The 18,181-nt window shown below is 41.7% G+C and overlaps 2 protein-coding genes across 2 annotated transcripts; one reads left to right on the plus strand and one right to left on the minus strand.

Annotated features, from left to right (window-relative positions):
* Positions 1 to 226: 226 nt before the first annotated feature.
* On the minus strand, positions 227 to 9,068 carry coil (coilin p80). The gene is made up of 8 exons (XM_080905060.1): positions 8,492 to 9,068; positions 7,614 to 7,933; positions 5,653 to 6,634; positions 5,467 to 5,556; positions 2,559 to 2,606; positions 2,354 to 2,423; positions 1,961 to 2,049; positions 227 to 600 (listed from the first exon to the last, which is right to left on the minus strand). Exons 1-8 carry the CDS (start codon positions 8,516 to 8,518, stop codon positions 553 to 555), a joined length of 1,674 nt encoding a protein of 557 aa, XP_080761186.1. The 5' UTR covers positions 8,519 to 9,068; the 3' UTR covers positions 227 to 552.
* Positions 9,069 to 9,146: 78 nt separating this feature from the next.
* Positions 9,147 to 17,630, plus strand: scpep1 (serine carboxypeptidase 1). The gene is made up of 13 exons (XM_080905187.1): positions 9,147 to 9,283; positions 9,489 to 9,628; positions 10,793 to 10,882; positions 10,970 to 11,125; positions 11,262 to 11,336; positions 13,278 to 13,350; positions 13,528 to 13,565; positions 13,986 to 14,114; positions 14,817 to 14,901; positions 15,062 to 15,175; positions 15,291 to 15,428; positions 17,116 to 17,279; positions 17,389 to 17,630. The coding sequence occupies exons 1-13, from the start codon at positions 9,223 to 9,225 to the stop codon at positions 17,449 to 17,451; spliced, it is 1,326 nt and encodes a 441-aa protein (XP_080761313.1). The 5' UTR covers positions 9,147 to 9,222; the 3' UTR covers positions 17,452 to 17,630.
* Positions 17,631 to 18,181: the final 551 nt, after the last annotated feature.

Below are 18,181 nucleotides of genomic sequence, written 5' to 3' on the forward strand. Positions count from 1 at the left end.
TAATCGTTTAAGTGCTGGATTTGAGGGAAAAAAGAAAATCACAACAGTTAAAGTTGAAAAGTGTGTGTTTTGTTAATTATCAGCATAATTACATTTTAGGTTAAACACTTTTTCAAAATCAATTCTCAGCAAGGTCTTTTTGTTACAAAATAAAACAGTCAGATAATGAATATGCAAAATATTATTTTGTGGATAACACACTAAAATTGTGCCCTGAGGATGTGGCTGAGGATGCAGTTTTTTTTATTGGAAAAAACAGTTTATACAAGACTTATCACAGTCACATCTCTGTACAAAAAATAAAACCATTACAGTGTGGCCCAGTGCTCAAAATCATTACTCACCCCTTCAGCTGATTTAAGCATAAAAACCATTTCATCTCTAAACCCAGTTTAAACAGAGCTGTTAAAAATGTGCTAACAGAGAAGCACAGATAAGAAAGTTTAAATGGACCAGAATCAAAACCATTGGATGTTTTAGCTTTTAAAAGATAAGTCCAGGTCATTAAAAAAAGAACTATGTGGGCGTATGAATTCACTATTTCTCTCAAACTTAAATGATGAGTCTTGGCTCCAGCAGAGACTCCCACTGTTCTGTCACCTATGAGAAGAAAGTGAACATGTTAATTTAAGGACTAGTCAAGTCAGATTTATTTATACAGCACAATTAAAAATAAGAGCTGTGCAGCTAAGAGAACAGAACAATGCAAGACAATAAATTCAATCGTGTCTACGATGATGTAGACCAGCGGGCAAGCACTGTGTCCGAGTCTGACAACACTGGAGCACCACAAGGGACTGTGCTCTCCGCTTTCCTATTCCCCTTCTACACCGCAGACTTCAGCCACGGCACAGAGACCTGCCATCTTCAGATGATGGTTGTAGGATGCTAGCTGGATGCATCAGTGGGGGCAAGGAGACAGAGTACTGGGCTGTGGAGCTGCAGAATCATCTGCAGCTCAACGTGACAAAGACCAAGGAAATGATTGTGGACTTGAGGAGGACCAGGAAACCAGCGACCCACGTTTCAATCCAGAGGGTCGAAAATAAAACTTGTAACCACATAATTTTCACAGGGATTAATAAAGTATTCTGATTTTGATCTATTCGGAGTGTAAAGGCTTTACAAAAACCGAAACAGCACTTACCCATTCAAAGGCTTAAAAACAAACAGTAAAACCTTAAAATCAATCTCAAACTGACTGGCAGCTAAGACGAGTGATATGTGGTCCTGTTAACTCATGAAAAAAGAGAAATGTCTAAAACAATCACACCTTATGGGGGGGGGGGGGGGGGGGGGGGGGGGGGGGAGATAATAATTTATTTATTAAATAATAAATAATAAAGTAACATGACCTAATGCATCGGTGTCAAACTCTGGCCCGTGGGCCAAATTTGGCCCGCAGCCTAATTACATTTGGCCCGTGAAGCCATACCAAATTACTATCAGAGCTGGCCTACTGGTATTATACAGCTAATATATATATTGTTTAGTATTAAGCTTTGCTTGTTCCATATTCAGTTTTTCAGCAAAACGTGTTTGAGTCCATAAGAAAAGATTCATTCTTATATCTGGAGGAATAAATATATTTCAATAAATATTAACGTTAGCCCGCGACTTTGTTCCAGTTTTGAATTTTGGCCCACTGTGTATTTGAGTTTGACACCCCTGACTAATGTATGTAATGTAAAAAGGTTGATAAAGGGGTCACACCCACAGAATTATCACCCTAATCAGCATCCATACATATATATTTAGCCTCTTATCTCATGGTTTTATTTTGCTCTTATCAGTGTCACATTCAGCAGCAGCAGATTGACTCAAGTAGCTCTGATAAATCTGCTGTGCACTTTGTGACCAGCTCCATTAAAAAACAGCAGATTTAAAGCACACCCACACTGGCTTTACTTTTACACTACCTGTGGCTTCAGAGGGTTATTAACAGCACATAAAGTCTTACCCAAGACCCTCTGGACACAGCATACTCCACCCTCTCGGAGCCATCTGGATTTTGATAGACTAGATCAAATTTTCCAGGTTCTCCGGAAGCTTTGGAAGAAGCAACAAGTTAGGAATAATTAGAAACAGAAATAAATTAGGAAGGTTAATTCTTAAATCTCTTAACTTCTTCTGAGAAAGTGTTCAGTTCTCTGAAAATGAAAAGGTTTTCGCTGTAACGTATTATATATCACTACCAGTGACATGACCAGTTTAATTAGGTGCTGACAATTCAAAGACATCAGGAGTCGTCTTTTAAATTTTGATATAATTACTTACATGATACATTATTTTTAAAAAGGCATGATTATACACAGTTATGATATTGTATGCCAGCGGTGAACTGATCTCCTACCTTGAGAGACATTAAGGAGTTCAAGTTCAATCTGTCTGTTGATTGGGTCAAAGCTCACAATCTTTCCCTCCTAATATAAACAGAACCATAGTTGGTCATAGAGTACGAATGACAGTTTATACCATATTAAATATTATTAAATAAGCTTTTATTAGTAACATCATTCCAAGGTTGTGATTAGGTCATCACAACTGACTGCCCTCACCTTGTATTCAGATACCTCTGGTGTGTAGTTTTCAGTTAGCTCCAGCAGCTGCATATAAACACATAGAATTAGGAAATGAATGCAATTCACTTTTTTATTCACACATTATTATTTATATAGCTTCAAATCACAACAGCAGTCGCTTTAAGGGGGCTTTACTCTGTAAGGCAGAGGCGCTACAATAACACAGAGGAAACAAAAGCACTCTGACAGCGCAACTCCCCTCGAAGAGCGAGGTCTGTAATACATCTGTGATGCTTTATGTTTTTATTACAATGCATCAGAGAGCAACTTAGTATCTTCCCCAAGGAAATTTGACATGAAGCAGCCAGCCATGTATTTATTTTATTTTATTACAATATGCCCTCATAATTATAATATTACCCTGCTTTTATAACAACACACTGATGTCTGACCTTTGACCTTTAAGCATTACATACTAAAATGATGTATTTTATTATCTTTAAAAATAGAATTGAAGCAGAAATGGCCGAAATCTTTGGTTTCAATAAGCTGAAAAAATGTGAGTGCGGCAGGGTGTGGTTTGTGGCTCAGCCGCAGGGGAGGGGTGGAGCAGCGGGTTCAGGGTGCCTGTCAGGGGAGTCTGACACACACCTGAGCTCCATCATCTAGCCATGGCTCCCGATAAAAGACGTGCTGAGACCTGAGGTGGGAGGTGTGTGTGCTACAAGCAACTGCAGGCAATTATGGGCAAAATAACCACTGGCAGGGCTCTAGACTAACTTTTTGCCATGGGTGCACCGGTGCGCACCTTTAAAAAGTTAGGCGCACTCAAATTTTTCAACCGCATCGCTTAACACCGCAGTTTTACATGTGCACTTTTTTGGGGGGGAAATTGCAGTCCATACTGACAACATTCATTTCTAAACTATTAACTAACAATCTTGTGCTTAAAGTGCTTTCTTTCCATCTTTTCTTATTACCCACAGCTACATCCACTTCTGTCAGGCCTAGGCTGCTCATTAGGGCTGGGTATCATCACTGATTTCTATAATCCATTCGATTCCGGTTCTCAAAGTCCTGATTCTATTCAATTTAGCCTCAGACAGTCAGAAATATTATAATTCTGATCATTTATCAGTACTGATACATGTGAGACTTCATCAGAATTGTGAACATCACAGCAGATGCCTTTGTGTGAAAGTAACTGAGAGAGAGAGAGCTGTGCATGAAGTGTGATTTTTTCGTGGTGGAAGCAAAACAGCAAAAGTCAGAGGGAATTCATGACGACATTGATCAAATGTGAAGCGTAGTTTGCTGCTTCTTTTGCTGCTGGCTCGGTGAAGTTTGGTTGGAGAGAGACAAAACCTGCAGCTCAGAATCAGCGCAAAAAGACGTAAACACAGAGCGGACCGGACGCATCAGGATTGTTGAGCTCCGACAACGTATCCGTCTACGGGCCGTCGGGTGAGAAAGCCGAGAAAGAGAAAGCTGATTCTGATGTGTCGGGTCAGGTCTGTGTTTACGTCTTTGTGTGGAATCCGTGTACCTGCTCTCATTTGCTGTTTGGTGGTTGTAGAAATAGTTTTGTGAGCTTTAATCTGAGAATCTGGCGTTTCTGGTAAAACACATTTATATTTAAAAGTCGATTCAGGATTTAATGAATCAATATCACTTTATTCAAGCTACTCACCTCCCACTTCCACCTGCACTTTCAACTGGACCACGGCCAATTTGAGAGGTCCCGCCCCTGACTATCTCTGATTGGTTTAGTCCACAATAGGGGCATAATGTGTGTCTGTTGTTGACCACACGGAGAGTTGCAGAGATTTTTTTTTTTTTTTTTTTGTTACCCGAACAGTTGGTCGCAGTGGTGCGACCAATTATTTTTTTAGTCGCACCACTGAAAAATTTGGTCGCACTCTGGAGCCCTGACTGGTGATCCAAAGTGGACAGGATAAACAATCCTCTGTTTCCAGGTGAACAATTAAAGGACTACCTATGAGAAAAGCTGAAAATTGGTGATTGACTTATGAGCTACTTAAATATATTAGTGGGTTACCTAGGCAACTGAAATACTCAAAGGTGACCTGCCATCAGCTTCAAAGACATGGGCAACAAACTAACTGCTTCCACTGTGGATGCAGTTTTAAACAACATAAAAAGCTGCTAATAATGGGTTCACAAAAATCTTTGTAAAACATGGTTCCTAATTCTTAGCGACTGCTACCCATAGTGGTTAGCTTCTGAACCACTGTAGCTAACGAGCTAGCCTCTAGCTAGGCAGGGCAAACTGCTGCTATTCAGTCACTTTTTTGACTTCTCTATAAAGAGTTGCAGAGGAGAAAAAAAATCCCAGAGGCTCACTAACAGTGTATTTGCTTAGAGAACACTGGATTTAAACATTACATAAAATACTGCACTGTAAGATAAACTCATGGCTTATGTCTGTGAAGCATTTTGATTTTTCACATAAGTTTACACCTGAACAGAAAATCTTTGATAACTGTCCCCCCGCCCCAAAGTTAAGCTAATTTTGAGTGTTCTACAGTATATTAGCTACAACAGTGTACTACAGCTGATAAGGATGTTGAAAAAACAAGGCACAGAAAAGCAAACTTGGAAGAGTTGACCTGATTTGTACAAATTGAAATGGCTTGCAGTGGACAGATGCAAGGTCATCGATGTCTACATCCTTGTGCATTAAAGAGGGAGTATGCTGTATTGTAAGAGGGCTGATCAGCCTGTTTCACTACCTCATCTACAGAAGGCAGAGGGTACAGCAGATTTAGACTTTTTTTTTCAAAATAAAAGTATGACATTATTCTCAAAATCATCAATAGTATTTTTTTTCTTAGTGTAGCCCTAAAACTCCTTCAGAACAACAGTACGAGGGCTGATAGCTTTCATTTTTAACCTGGAGATGACTGCAGCTTACAACACCCACCTTAAAGGCAATCCTCTGCCCCACCTGTGGAGGAGCAGCTAACAGGGGCATGGAGTTGTAGTCCTGCTTAGGTACACTCACAGCTTCCTTCTATAAATGGAGACAGAAAGTCAAGAATGCCTTTTAATTCATTTTACTTGAGAGCAGATATTACACTTAAATTTTAGGCTTCAGATGCAGACAAACCTGCAGGATCACTGACGTGTTGGTCAGTGAATCATTCTGGTAAGACGGCTCTGTGGCTCCATTATAGCTGGACCCAAAGCTGCTACTGTTCCCTCTGCTTGCTCCTCCTCTACCCCCACCCGTAACACTTGCTCCCTGACCACCGCCACATCTGGCTTTCCCTCTGCCGCGGCCTTGCCAAGGAGACTGAATACCTATGCCACCTCTGGGCTGCTGCAGCGGCCTTCGTATCACCAGCTGGATCTCGTCTTCACTGTCCGAGTTGGAACCCTTTGCTGCTGTATGAGGTGGCTCGGCTATGCTGGCGGTCTGTTCTGGATTATCGTTTGTAGGCTGCGGGGCTGAAGGAGCCTGACTTGATTCTGAGCTGGTAGCCATGGTTTTTAAAGGTTTGTTTCTGGGCTGGATTTTCACACTGGCAGCCTCATCAGGAGAAGACTCTGTTTCTGAAGAGGATGACGATGACAGTGGAGGTTTTTTGGGGGCAGGTTTTGTGTTTGATGGGACCTTGGAGGGAGCAGGAGTGGAGGTGGGTGTTTTTGTTGTTTTTTTGGGTACGACATCTTCATCACTGCTGCTACTACTGGAATCTGAAGAGGAGGCTTTTTGTGGTTTTGATGCTTGGAGCTTCTTGGTGCTTTTACTCAGCCGGCTGACAGCAGCTGGAATCTTCGGGAGATCAGCTGGTTTGGGAGAAGCAGGAGCACCTTTTTCCTTTGGCTTCTTTTTCTTCTTCTCTTTCTTCTCTGTGGGGTTTCCCTGTACATTCTCATTCTGGTCATCACTTGCCACTAGGTTGGCACCGTCTGTCATTCTGTCCTCGTTATTTTTCTTCCTCTTTTTCTTCTTCCATTCGACACTCACTCCATTTTCTTCTGGCACAGTGTCTTCTGTGGCTCGCCGTCTCTTTCTGCCGCTTTCACTTGCTGCATCTGGATGACTGCTGTATCCATTCAACTCATTCATCCAGCCCACCTTCACCCTGACACAAAAACAGAACACATCTTAAAGGAATAGTTGAACATTATACATTATACAATGGATTTATTATGTCAAATTTCCTTGACACAAATAAAAAGGTCAGTGGCACACTATCCAGGGTGTACCCTGCTTCTCACGGACGGACAGATGACCGAAATGAACGTCAAACCTGTTTACTTAGTTACTAGTTATCCAACCCTTACAGGGAAGTTGGAACCTTAAGACACACTCTTGATGACACAGGGCTAACACTGAGAAACAGCAGGCAACCACAAAAGCATATTTAAACCTACACATGATTTAGAATCAGCAGTCTGTCCAACATGCAGATCTCTGTGTTGTGAGAGGAAACCCACACAGATCTGAACCCCAGATGGCAGTGCAGAATACTGAAAAACTGACTGTTGTAAAGCATACAGCATTTAGTTTGTTGTAGCTTTTGAACTAACAAAATGAATACGTGTGAATTTAAATATTGTGTCGCTTATGTTAAGACTTAAACTTAACAAACTTGAGGTGTGTTGGTCATTTGAAGTATGTTACATTGGTGCATACTTCAAATTAGATTAGTACAGACTCAAGACTCTGGGGTGACAGGAGAATAAATGGTGCCACAAATTTTGGAAAATTAAGTCTACATGAAGTTTGTTTCAAATCCACACTTCACTCAATAGCCCTGTGCCAAATACGCGTATTTCATTTTTGCAAACAGAGCCTAAGAATAGATAACACTGAAAGGATGTTTTTAGTTGTATTTTATTAACGTTTTTCCCCTTTATGACGACAAAGTGTCTAAAAAATCATGATATACCGTGCCACGATCCAGGTTTTTGTTCATACCACCCAGAGCTAGGCAAGCAAGCAGCGTCCACATGGTACTGAGCTGAGTGTTTAGAGACATGTTGTAACTAAATAACTCGTATTAAATATGCCAGGATCTGTCAGCGCTTTGAAAGTTACAACTAACAAAGCACGCGCACCTGACGCTGTCGTTGTCCCGCACCACGTAGATGCTCTCCGTGTGCGGCAGGTAGCAGTCTTCTATGAACAGGCTGAGGATGCTCCCGCCGCTGAATTCAAACTTCTCCCTGATGACGCTCTCCAGGTCGGCCACCACGCGACACACGTTTAGGTCTACGAGCAGCCAGCACATGCGGCAACCGACGACAGCCGGCGGCGGGTAGTCAAAGTACAGGCGCAGTCGGATAAAGTTGTTACTGTGGGCAGCCATGACGGCTACAGCACCAAAACACACCGGCTGCTGTACTCCCTCTGCGAGCTCAAAGACGACACTTCCGCTCTTCAAAATAAGAGTGCAAACTCAAATGTATTTCATTTCCCTATTCAAAGAAAAGATTATTATAGTAATAATAACTCTGTAATGACAGCTATACTCACATCATATCAACTTATCACGTATTCGTTTGTAGTCTCAGACTTTTATTTTAAATTATCACTTTTCAACGGAAGTGAGGCGCACGTGTTTGGCGCTGTCAATACCCTCGTTTACAATATTGACCTCTGCCGGCGTGGAGGAAGTACTGAATTATTACAGAGCTCCATCGCAGCAATATTCACCAGAGGCTCTTGTCGTAACTTTAAACTAAGCTCAAACTGAACTGAAAAATGACTTGAATAAAAGCTTATCTTCATTCTTCTTGGGATTTTTTGTTAAAGTCCTTAAAACTGACTTTATGACTCATTCAAGCATTAAAAATGCACAGTTGAACCACTGGTCTGTCTGTCTACACATAATAGACAACTTATATCAGCATGGTTATCAGATTTTCCTTAAAAAACGAAAAAGAAAAACATTAGGACCAAAGAAAAAGTGGCAAGCCTAGATGCACTGTCTTACATCAGATGACCAGTTTCTGGAATCCATGTCTGCTAGAAATAGGAAAAATCCAGCAAGACCTGGAAAAATAAAAAAAGAGATATATTAAGACCTTGATCCATCTACTCTTGGCCAAAGTCGTGTCGGAAATGGTCTGAATGAAAAGGTCGCTGTAAACAGGCCATTCCTAAGGCTGCAGTATGTCATAGTACACAAAAACTGGATTGAAAATGAGGGGAAACAAGTCAAATCTAAAATGGTTCTAGCTATTATCAGCGTGTATGTCTCTGTAGGACACAGTAGGAGAGTCACTTTTATCCCAATACAGCAGTTCTGCACCTAAACTCTGAGCCTTTCCTGCCTCCTTGCCGTTTCTTTTATAACTGAACTGCTCACTTTGTCTGAACTGTGCGCATTTATATTGATGCTTTATGTCTGTCTTACGAGGTGCAGTGCTCTCTGTGCCTGTTTTAATTGTTAATTGCCCCTTGGGGATAAATTAAGTGTGTCTGGGATTTGAAATGAATGTTAGATCAAACTCATCGTCTTTTCTTCTTTTCTTTTGATGTTCATTGAGGTTTTTCAGAGTCCGTAGGTCACTTTACTCCCTTCAGTGCTCTGAGGTTATTCCAACTTTACTTTGTGACGCAATATTTAAAAAAACGTGTCGGTCAGCTGACCACGGGTTTGGTCATGTGATTTCTCGTTGCAGTTGAAATTATGCGGAGCCTTTACAGCTAGACACTTTAACGATGGGTTCCTTCCGAGTAGACTTTACTTTGTGTTTCTTACTCAGCGTTGTGCTGTCTAAAGGTAAGATATCCGCACTGTGGACGAGGCTCTTACAGACTTCTTCTCGGGGTTTTTTTTACCTCCCACTTTGACTTCAAAACGAAAGTAACGTTTTGATCGCTCATCACAGACTGGTTTATTGTTTCTGGTAGAATGACGATGTAACACTGTCACACTGTAACCGAACACCAAGTTAACAAAGTGGATGTGATTGAATTCTGCGCAGGGCTCCCCTCTGCTCTGCGGAGCAAAGAAGCCTGGAACTATGTGGAGGTGAGAGACGGGGCCCACATGTTTTGGTGGCTCTATTATGCTGACAGTGTACAAGCCCAGTACAAGGACCTGCCTCTGGTCATGTGGCTGCAGGTAGGACTTCATGATTTTTGTTTTCCACCTTAACTGGGCTTCCAGCGTTGTCAGCATTTCAATCAAACTCCCGATTCGTCCCATTTACGAACATTTTACGCGTGTTTAGTCGCTTAGTATCAGTCCCATTACGTTTAGACCAAATAAATTGTCAATGAGATTTTCTTTTTACACGAATAAATAAATAACCTATATAGCAATTTAAACTTTGAATTCCTAACTTTGCCTGCAACTTCCCCCACGACCTTATGCTGACAGCTTAAAAAGTTATTTTTCATTTAGGCAGTAGGCTGTCTACAGTCTGCACCTACAATACCTGCACTGTCTGTACGGTATCATATATTTTTGTAGTTCATTCAAGTTGAAGCATGCAAAAGTTTTTTTTGTACTGGACACAGAGAGTGATCCATCCCCAGACACTCAAGCGTTCAACTATTAGTTGGAGTAAGACTGGAAAGTGGGGGTCAGTCTTGTCTGTATGTTTCTGAGGGGGAACAAAAGTTCACAAGACTAATAATGCTTCAAGTATTTATGTCTTATTTAGTGATTCTCATCCCATATCAACTGTCTGTCTTGCCCGTTGTATGCAAATACTGATTGAATAAATAATAAAGTCCACAGGAAGCTAAGAAATCCCCTGAAGCTGTTTGCTGAGCATCATTAATCGCTTAACAATCAGGTCTGTGACAAATCGAGCACATGCATGGTTGCATTCTCAAACATGTGCAGCATCATGCTACCATTCCATCTTCCTGTACAGTGATGTCTGCAGGAAGTTGTGATGTTCAGAGATTGTGTCCCCGTCTGATCAAATGATCAGGCCTTTGGTTAAAAATGGAATGGGGCTCAGACTGAGAGGTGGTAAGAGTGAGTAATAGCAGTGTTGTTTTTATTCCTAACTACAAAAGAGGAACAATTATGGTCTAATTTTAAACTTTCCACTTTATGACCTTGTATTGCATTATTTTTCTGATCCCACCCCCTGCCACCGAAAACAAACAAACAGTAATAGAGACGTGTACGTTAATGGCTCATTTAATACGAATGTGGCTTGTGCTGAGTTAAATGGCAAATATAAGTGTGTGTGTGTGTGTGTGTGTGTGTGTGTGTGTGTGTGTGTGTGTGTGTGTGTGTGTGTGTGTGTGTGTGTGTGTGTTGTTTTAGGGTGGCCCAGGAGGATCTGGAACTGGCTTTGGCAACTTTGAGGAAATTGGACCCTTGAACAGAGATCTAGAGCCCAGAAAAACAAGCTGGGTAAAGATTTACTGTAACTGAAGAGTGCTTCAAAGAAAGTATGAATGAATAGATTAGCATGCTGACGTGTGTGTGTGTCACCTTTAGGTCCAGGCAGCCAATTTGTTATTTGTAGATAACCCTGTGGGCACTGGCTTTAGCTACACAGACAGGCCAGATGCCTATGCTACCAATGTGTCCACTGTAGCCTCAGACATGCTGGTGCTGCTCAAACACTTCTTCTCAGAAAAGCCTGAGTTCCAGGTATGTCCATTATTGCATTTTTTATTTTTATTTTTGCCTGTTTGTCAGAAAGATGGGCTCATCAAACGTTGTCTAAAGTGACTCCAAAACACATTAGTATTAAAGGACCTAAAGTGTACTGTTCTGTTCTTTTCAGAGCATCCCCTTCTACATTTTCTCTGAGTCATATGGAGGGAAGATGGCAGCTGCTATCTCCTTAGAGCTCAGCAAGGTGAGGTGACTTATTTTGGGATCTTTCTGTTGTTCTTTGCACAGCATTCAGTTCGGTGTGAGCTCCCTGCTATTGGAAAGTCCCAGTAATAAAGATGTCATGTGATAGAAAAGGGAAGTAGAGACAACGTGACGTTTAAAGAAAAAAAAGCCTGTTCTTCTGGAGAACTAAGCAATAACTTTTATTGTAGTTTGTTTTATTTTTTTAGCTGGTCACATATTTTTTTATATTTTATGAGAGAGAGATATTTAGAGCTGTTAATGATTTATATTCTGTTTAAAGCACATTGATTGAGTTAAGTAACATGAAATGTGCTTTATAAATATAGCTGACATTCGCAATGTTAAATTGATAGGTATGCTGTATGAAATCAGATGATGGCCATTTGTACCACCAGTCAAAAGTTTGGACACACCTTCTCATTTAATGGGTTTTCTTTATTTTCATGACTGTTTACATTGTAGATTCTCCCTGAAGGCATCAAAACTATGAATGAACACATATGGAATTATATAGTAAACAACTCAAAGGATGTTTTATATTTTAGATTCTTCCAAATATCCACCCTTCGCTTTGATTACTGCTTTGCACACTCTTTGCATTCTCTGGATGAGCTTCATGAGGTCGTCACTTATAATGGTTTTTCAACAGTCTTGAAGGAGTTCCCAGAGATCCTGAGCACTTGTTGGTTCTTTTGCCTTCACTCTGCGGTCCATCTCGTCCCAAACCATCTCCACTGGGTTTAGGTCAGGTGACTGTGGAGGCCAGGCCTCCATCACTCTCCTTTTTGATCAAACAGTCCTTACACAGCCTGGAGGTGTGTTTGGTGTCATTGTTGTTGAAGAATAAATGATGGTCCAATGAAACACAAACCTGATGAGATGGCATGCCGCTGCAGGATGCTGTGGTAGCCATGCTGGTTCAGTGTGCCTTCAATTTTGAACAAACCCCCAACTGTGTCACCAGCAAAGCACCCCCACACCATCACACCTCCTCCTCCATGCTTCACAGTAGGAACTTCCTTTCACCTTTTCTGCTTTGCACAAAGAAATGGTGGGTGGAACCAAAGATCTCCAATTTGGACTCATCAGACCAAAGCACAGATGTCCACTGGTCTAATGTCCATTCCTTGTGTTTCTCTGCCCAAAACAAATCTCTTCTGCTTGTTGCTTTTTCTTAGTCGTGGTTTCTTAGCAGCTATTTGACCATAAAGGCCGGATTCACACAGTGTCCTCTGAACAGTTGATGTAGAGATGTGTCTGCTACTGGAACTCTGTGTGACATTTATCTGAGCTCTAATCTGTTAACTTGAGATTTGTGAGGCTGGTGACTCGGATGAATTTATCCTGAGCAGCAGAGGTGACTCTTGGTCTTCCTTTCCTGGGGCGTCCTCATGTGAGCCAGTTTCATTAAGGCACTTGATGGTTTTGCGACTGCACTTGGGGACACATTCAAAGTTAGCAATGTTCTGGACTGACTGACCTTCAGTTCTTAAAGTAATGATGGGCTGTTTCTCTTTACTTAGCTGATTGGTTCTCGCACTAATATGAATTCTAGCAGTTATCAAATGGGACTGTCAGCTGTGTACTAACACGACTTCTGTCCAACACAGTCTCTCAGTCTCAACCCCAATAAGAAGGCACAAAATTCCACAAATGAACCCTGACACAGCACACCTGTGACGTGAAACCATTTCAGGTGACTACATCATGAAGCTCACTGAGAGAAGGCCAAGGGTTTGCAGCCCTGTCAACAAAGCAAAGGGGTGGTTACTTTGAAGAATCTGAAATATAAAACATATTTATTTATCAATATTTTTCTTTGTTACATCATTCCATGTATCTTGCTTCATATATTTGGTGTCGTCAGTATGTATCTACAATGTAGAAATTAGTAAAAAATAAATAAAACCATTCATTTGTGTCTCTCATCTTTTTATAGGCCATAACCCAAGGGACAGTCAAATGCAACTTTTCTGGTGTGGCACTTGGAGACTCATGGATTTCACCACTGGGTCAGTATCAGATATTAAGTATCAACACCATGTGCCAAGAAAGACTTCATTTTAACCATAGGATGAGAACAAATGGCAGGTTTTTGCTGTTGGCGTTAAAAACTGAGAATTCTTTTATGTAAAACTTCAAGCAAGGCTGAGTGAATTTCTGTTGATACACTTTTGTTTCATCCACAGACTCTGTTATGACATGGGGACCATATCTCTACACCACTGTAAGTAACACACCATAGACTGCATATATGAACCTGTCTTGATGTCACCAGTTGGTACAATCCTGCATTTTCACCATTGCGATCTTGGGGTTTTAAAACCGGATGTGATGAGTGAAACATGGATCTGACTGAAAAACGTTGCGAGCTCATTGGCTACCACTTATCATTGGGTTCTTTTTCCTTTAGCATAATCAGTTTATCCTCCTTTCTGTCTCTAATAGTGATCATAACTTACTAAATGAACTCCATTTTGCATTCACTATGACCTGAAATTAGCATCTAATCTCAACAGTGTCATCATTTACAAAAAATGATGACACTGTTGAGATTATGAAGCTACGATGATCTTTCATATACAGTGTATGTAACACAGAGTCTTTTTGTCCATTGTGTTGAGCTTCCATATGATTCTGTCTGCAGTCCCTCCTGGATGATTACGGCCTGGCAGATGTCAGTAAGGCAGCAGAGGCAGTGAAGCAAGCCGTGGAGCAGGGCCAGTTTCTTAAAGCGACTGAGCTGTGGTCTATGACGGAGTCTGCCGTAGAGCGGGTTTGTACAACACTACATAATTTGGAGAAAATGCTTGCTGGATATTTAATGCATTGTCTAATCTTAAATTGCTTTATGGAAGTGGTGTTCCATCGGGGCAATCAGGGCAAGCAGTGCTTGTCTAGTAAAATCTACCAACAGACATTAATTTAAACATACAAAAGAGAAAGCATCTCTCCTTTCATCTCAAACAACCTTGTCGTAAAACTTCTCACCTGTTTGCATTGTTCTTGAAGTTACTGCCATCTTGTGGCCATAGTTTGTTCATGGCTCTGGAAGCAGAATTAACTCTGCTTGACTCCATTCTTTGGAATCTGCATCGGCCAATGTTTTCATGGGCAAATCTGTGTCCCAATAAAAATGGCTTCAGCCTGTCAAGCTGAGAAGCCATGTTTGCCTATGTACATCATAAACTTCTGATGTACATATCTGACTGATAGTGGAAACTGATATGATCTCTTCAACAGTGTTATAAGATAGTGTGTGTATGGAATCGCTGTTGCTTTTAGCTTTTATTCTGTTATACATGCATAACCTGTTTAACTGAGCTGACTATTAGTACAACTATATATTAATATGGTCACCTTTGGCTAGGAGCATACACACTGAAGATATGTTATATTTTTGTGTAAATAAAATGTTAATAAAGTAGTTTTTGCCATATTTATGTATTGTTTTGTCTTATTTTTGGTTTTCCTTAAGAATACCAATGGAGTCAACTTCTACAACATCCTAACTCAGAGTTCAGATGAGAAGCTCACCTCTTCTGCAGGGCTGGACTTTATCAGTAAGACTCTGATCTAAATGATTCCATCTAGTTAGTAAACTAGACCACATGGGTTTGGTGATTTTAAAATAAACCTGTCCTACTTAAGTCTAAATGTAAAGTAAAAGTAAAAAAATTTTTTCGATGACTATCTACTGATGCTCTTCCTACTTTATACCAGGTCTGCAGAAACATCGTCACATTCGCCCCCTCCACAGCCAGTCCCTGAGTCAGCTGATGAATGGACCAATAAGGAAGAAGCTGGGTATCATTCCTGACAATGTCACATGGGGAGGTACGATTTCTTGAAGTGAAAGATCAAGGAACTGTTTGTCCTTTCATTTTAGATCCTTGAAAATACTAAACATCATAAAACCTTGTTCCCTCTCCTGTTTTTGCTGTGACCTCAGGTCAGGCTGATGAGGTCTTCACTAACATGGCAGGAGACTTTATGAAGCCAGTGGTGGACATAGTTGACCAGCTGCTGACTGCTGGAGTTAAAGTCACAGTCTACAATGGACAGCTTGATCTCATTGTGGACACTATGGGTTAGTTACTCAGTAAATCACGAAGATGGGTGACGCACCAAGTACAGGGAGGGCCATTTATATGGATACACCGTGATATTAAAGTCCTGTTTGTGGCACATTAGTATATGTGAGGGGGCAAACTCCTCAAGATGGGTGGTGACCATGGTGGTCATTTAGAAGTCGGCCATCTTGGATACAACTTTTGTTTTTTCAATAGGAAGAGGGCCATGTGACACATCAAACGTATTGGTAATGTCACAAGAAAAACAATGGTGTGCTTGGTTTCAACGTAACTTTATTCTTTCATGAGTTATTTACAAGTTTCTGACCACTTATAAAATGTGTTCAATGTGCTGCCCATTGTGTTGGATTGTCAATGCAACCCTCTTCTCCCACTCTTCACACACTGATAGCAACACGGCAGGAGAAATGCCAGCACAGGCATCCAGTATCCGTAGTTTCAGGTGCTGCACATCTCGTATTTTCACACCATAGACAATTGCCTTCAGGTGACCCCAAAGATAAAAGTCTAAGGGGGTCAGATCGGGAGACCTTGGGGGCCATTCAACTGGCCCACGACGACTAATCCACTTTCCAGAAAACTGTTCATCTAGGAATGCTCGGACCTGGCACCCATAATGTGGTGGTGCACCATCTTGCTGGAAAAACTCAGGGAACGTGCCAGCTTCAGTGGATAAAGAGGGAAAAATATCATCATGTAGCAATTTCAAATATCCAGTGGCCACTATCGTTGTACCCCATATACCACACCAAACCATCACTTTTGTTGTTCCAACAGTCTTGGAGGGATCCATCCAATGTGGGTTAGTGTCAGACCAATAGCGGTGGTTTTGTTTGTTAACTTCACCATTCACATAAAAGTTTGCCTCATCACTGAACAAAATCTTCAGCGTGAACTGAGGGTCCTGTTCCAATTTTTGTTTTGCCCATTCTGCAAATTCTGTGGCCGATCTGGGTCATCCTCGTTGAGATGCTGCAGTAGCTGGAGTTTGCAAGGGTGCCATTTGTGAGTAGCTAATATCCGCCGAAGGGATGTTCGACTAATGCCACTCTCCAGTGACATGCGGCGAGTGCTACGCTGTGGGCTCCTGCTGAATGAAGCTAGGACAGCCACTGATGTTTCTTCATTAGTGACAGTTTTCTTGCGTCCACATTTTGGCAAATCCAACACTGAACCAGTTTCACAAAACTTAGCAAGCAGTTTGCTAACTGTAGCATGGGAGATGGGTGGTCTCGTAGGGTGTCTTGCATTGAAATCGGCTGCAATGACCCGGTTACTGCGTTCACCAGATATCAACACAATTTCGATCCACTCCTAACCTTTCTGACATGTCAATGGCTGTGAACAAAGAAACTTGTAAATAACTCATGAAAGAATAAAGTTGCGTTGAAACCAAGCACACCATTGTTTTTCTTGTGACATTACCAATAAGTTTGATGTGTCACATGGCCCTCTTCCTATTGGAAAAAACAAAAGTTGTATCCAAGATGGCCGACTTCTAAATGGCCACCATGGTCACCACCCATATTCAGGAGTTTGCCCCCTCACATATACTAATGTGCCACAAACAGGACTTTAATATCACCAGACAAGTCCCATTTTATTATGGTGTATCTATATAAATGGCCCACCCTGTATATGTCCCTGTTGAGTCTAATCACCTGGATCTTTGTCTTCTCACAGGTCAGGAGCTGTGGGTGAAGCAGCTAAAGTGGGAGGGGATTCGTAATTTTAACGAGCTTAAGTGGACTCCCCTCGATGATCCTGCCACCCCGGGCGTTACTGGAGCTTTCTGCAAGACTTTTAAGAACTTTGCCTTTTATTGGATTCTCAAAGCTGGTCACATGGTAAGCTAGAATGAGTCAGTTGATGAAATGTAGATAAACAGAACCTCATTTCTTTTTATTAATATTAATATTTAACATAAAATGTCATCCTTTTTGTCTGTCCTCACAGATTCCTTCAGATCAGGGACCTATGGCCTTGCAGATGCTGAAGATGATCACCCAGCAGGCCTGAACACCTTTCTCTGATCCAAGCTGGAAGTGCACTGACAATCATAATGATCACATTATTTTTAAAAAATATATAAATTTCACTCCCTGCTAAACAAACTCCAAAGTGCAGTTGATTACAATACTGTGTAACATTTTAACCCAATAAAAAGCAATAAAGACACATTTGTTTCATAAAGGCTACTTTGTTGTCTTTATTTAAATGTTGTACAGAGTGTCAAATAACAGTTGTACAGTACAGAGTCCTGAGCCACCCCTCATTTTATGAAATGGGGAAACGGATGCAGTGATTTATTCCATCCATCCATCCATCTTCATCCGCTTTGTCCGGGGCCGGGTCGCGGGGGCAGCAGCCTAAGCAAAGAGGCCCAGACCTCCCTCTCCCCAGCCACCTCCTCCAGCTTATCCGGGGGAACACCAAGGCGTTCCCAGGCCAGCCGAGAGATATAATCTCTCCAGCGTGTCCTGGGTCTGCCCCGGGGCCTCCTCCCGGTGGGACATGCCTGGAACACCTCACCCAGGAGGCGCCCAGGGGGCATCCTTGTCAGATGCCCGAACCACCTCAGCTGGCTCCTTTCGATGTGGAGCGGCAGCTGCTCTACTCTGAGCCCCTCCCAGATGGCCGAACTTCTCACCCTATCTCTAAGGGAGAGGCCAGCCACCCTTCGGAGGAAGCTCATTTCTGCCGCTTGTATCCGCGATCTCGTTCTTTCGGTCACTACCCACAGCTCGTG

Source organism: Rhamphochromis sp. 'chilingali' (assembly GCF_963969265.1).
Source record: "Rhamphochromis sp. 'chilingali' genome assembly, chromosome: 15".
NCBI classification, from domain to species: Eukaryota; Metazoa; Chordata; class Actinopteri; order Cichliformes; family Cichlidae; genus Rhamphochromis; species Rhamphochromis sp. 'chilingali'.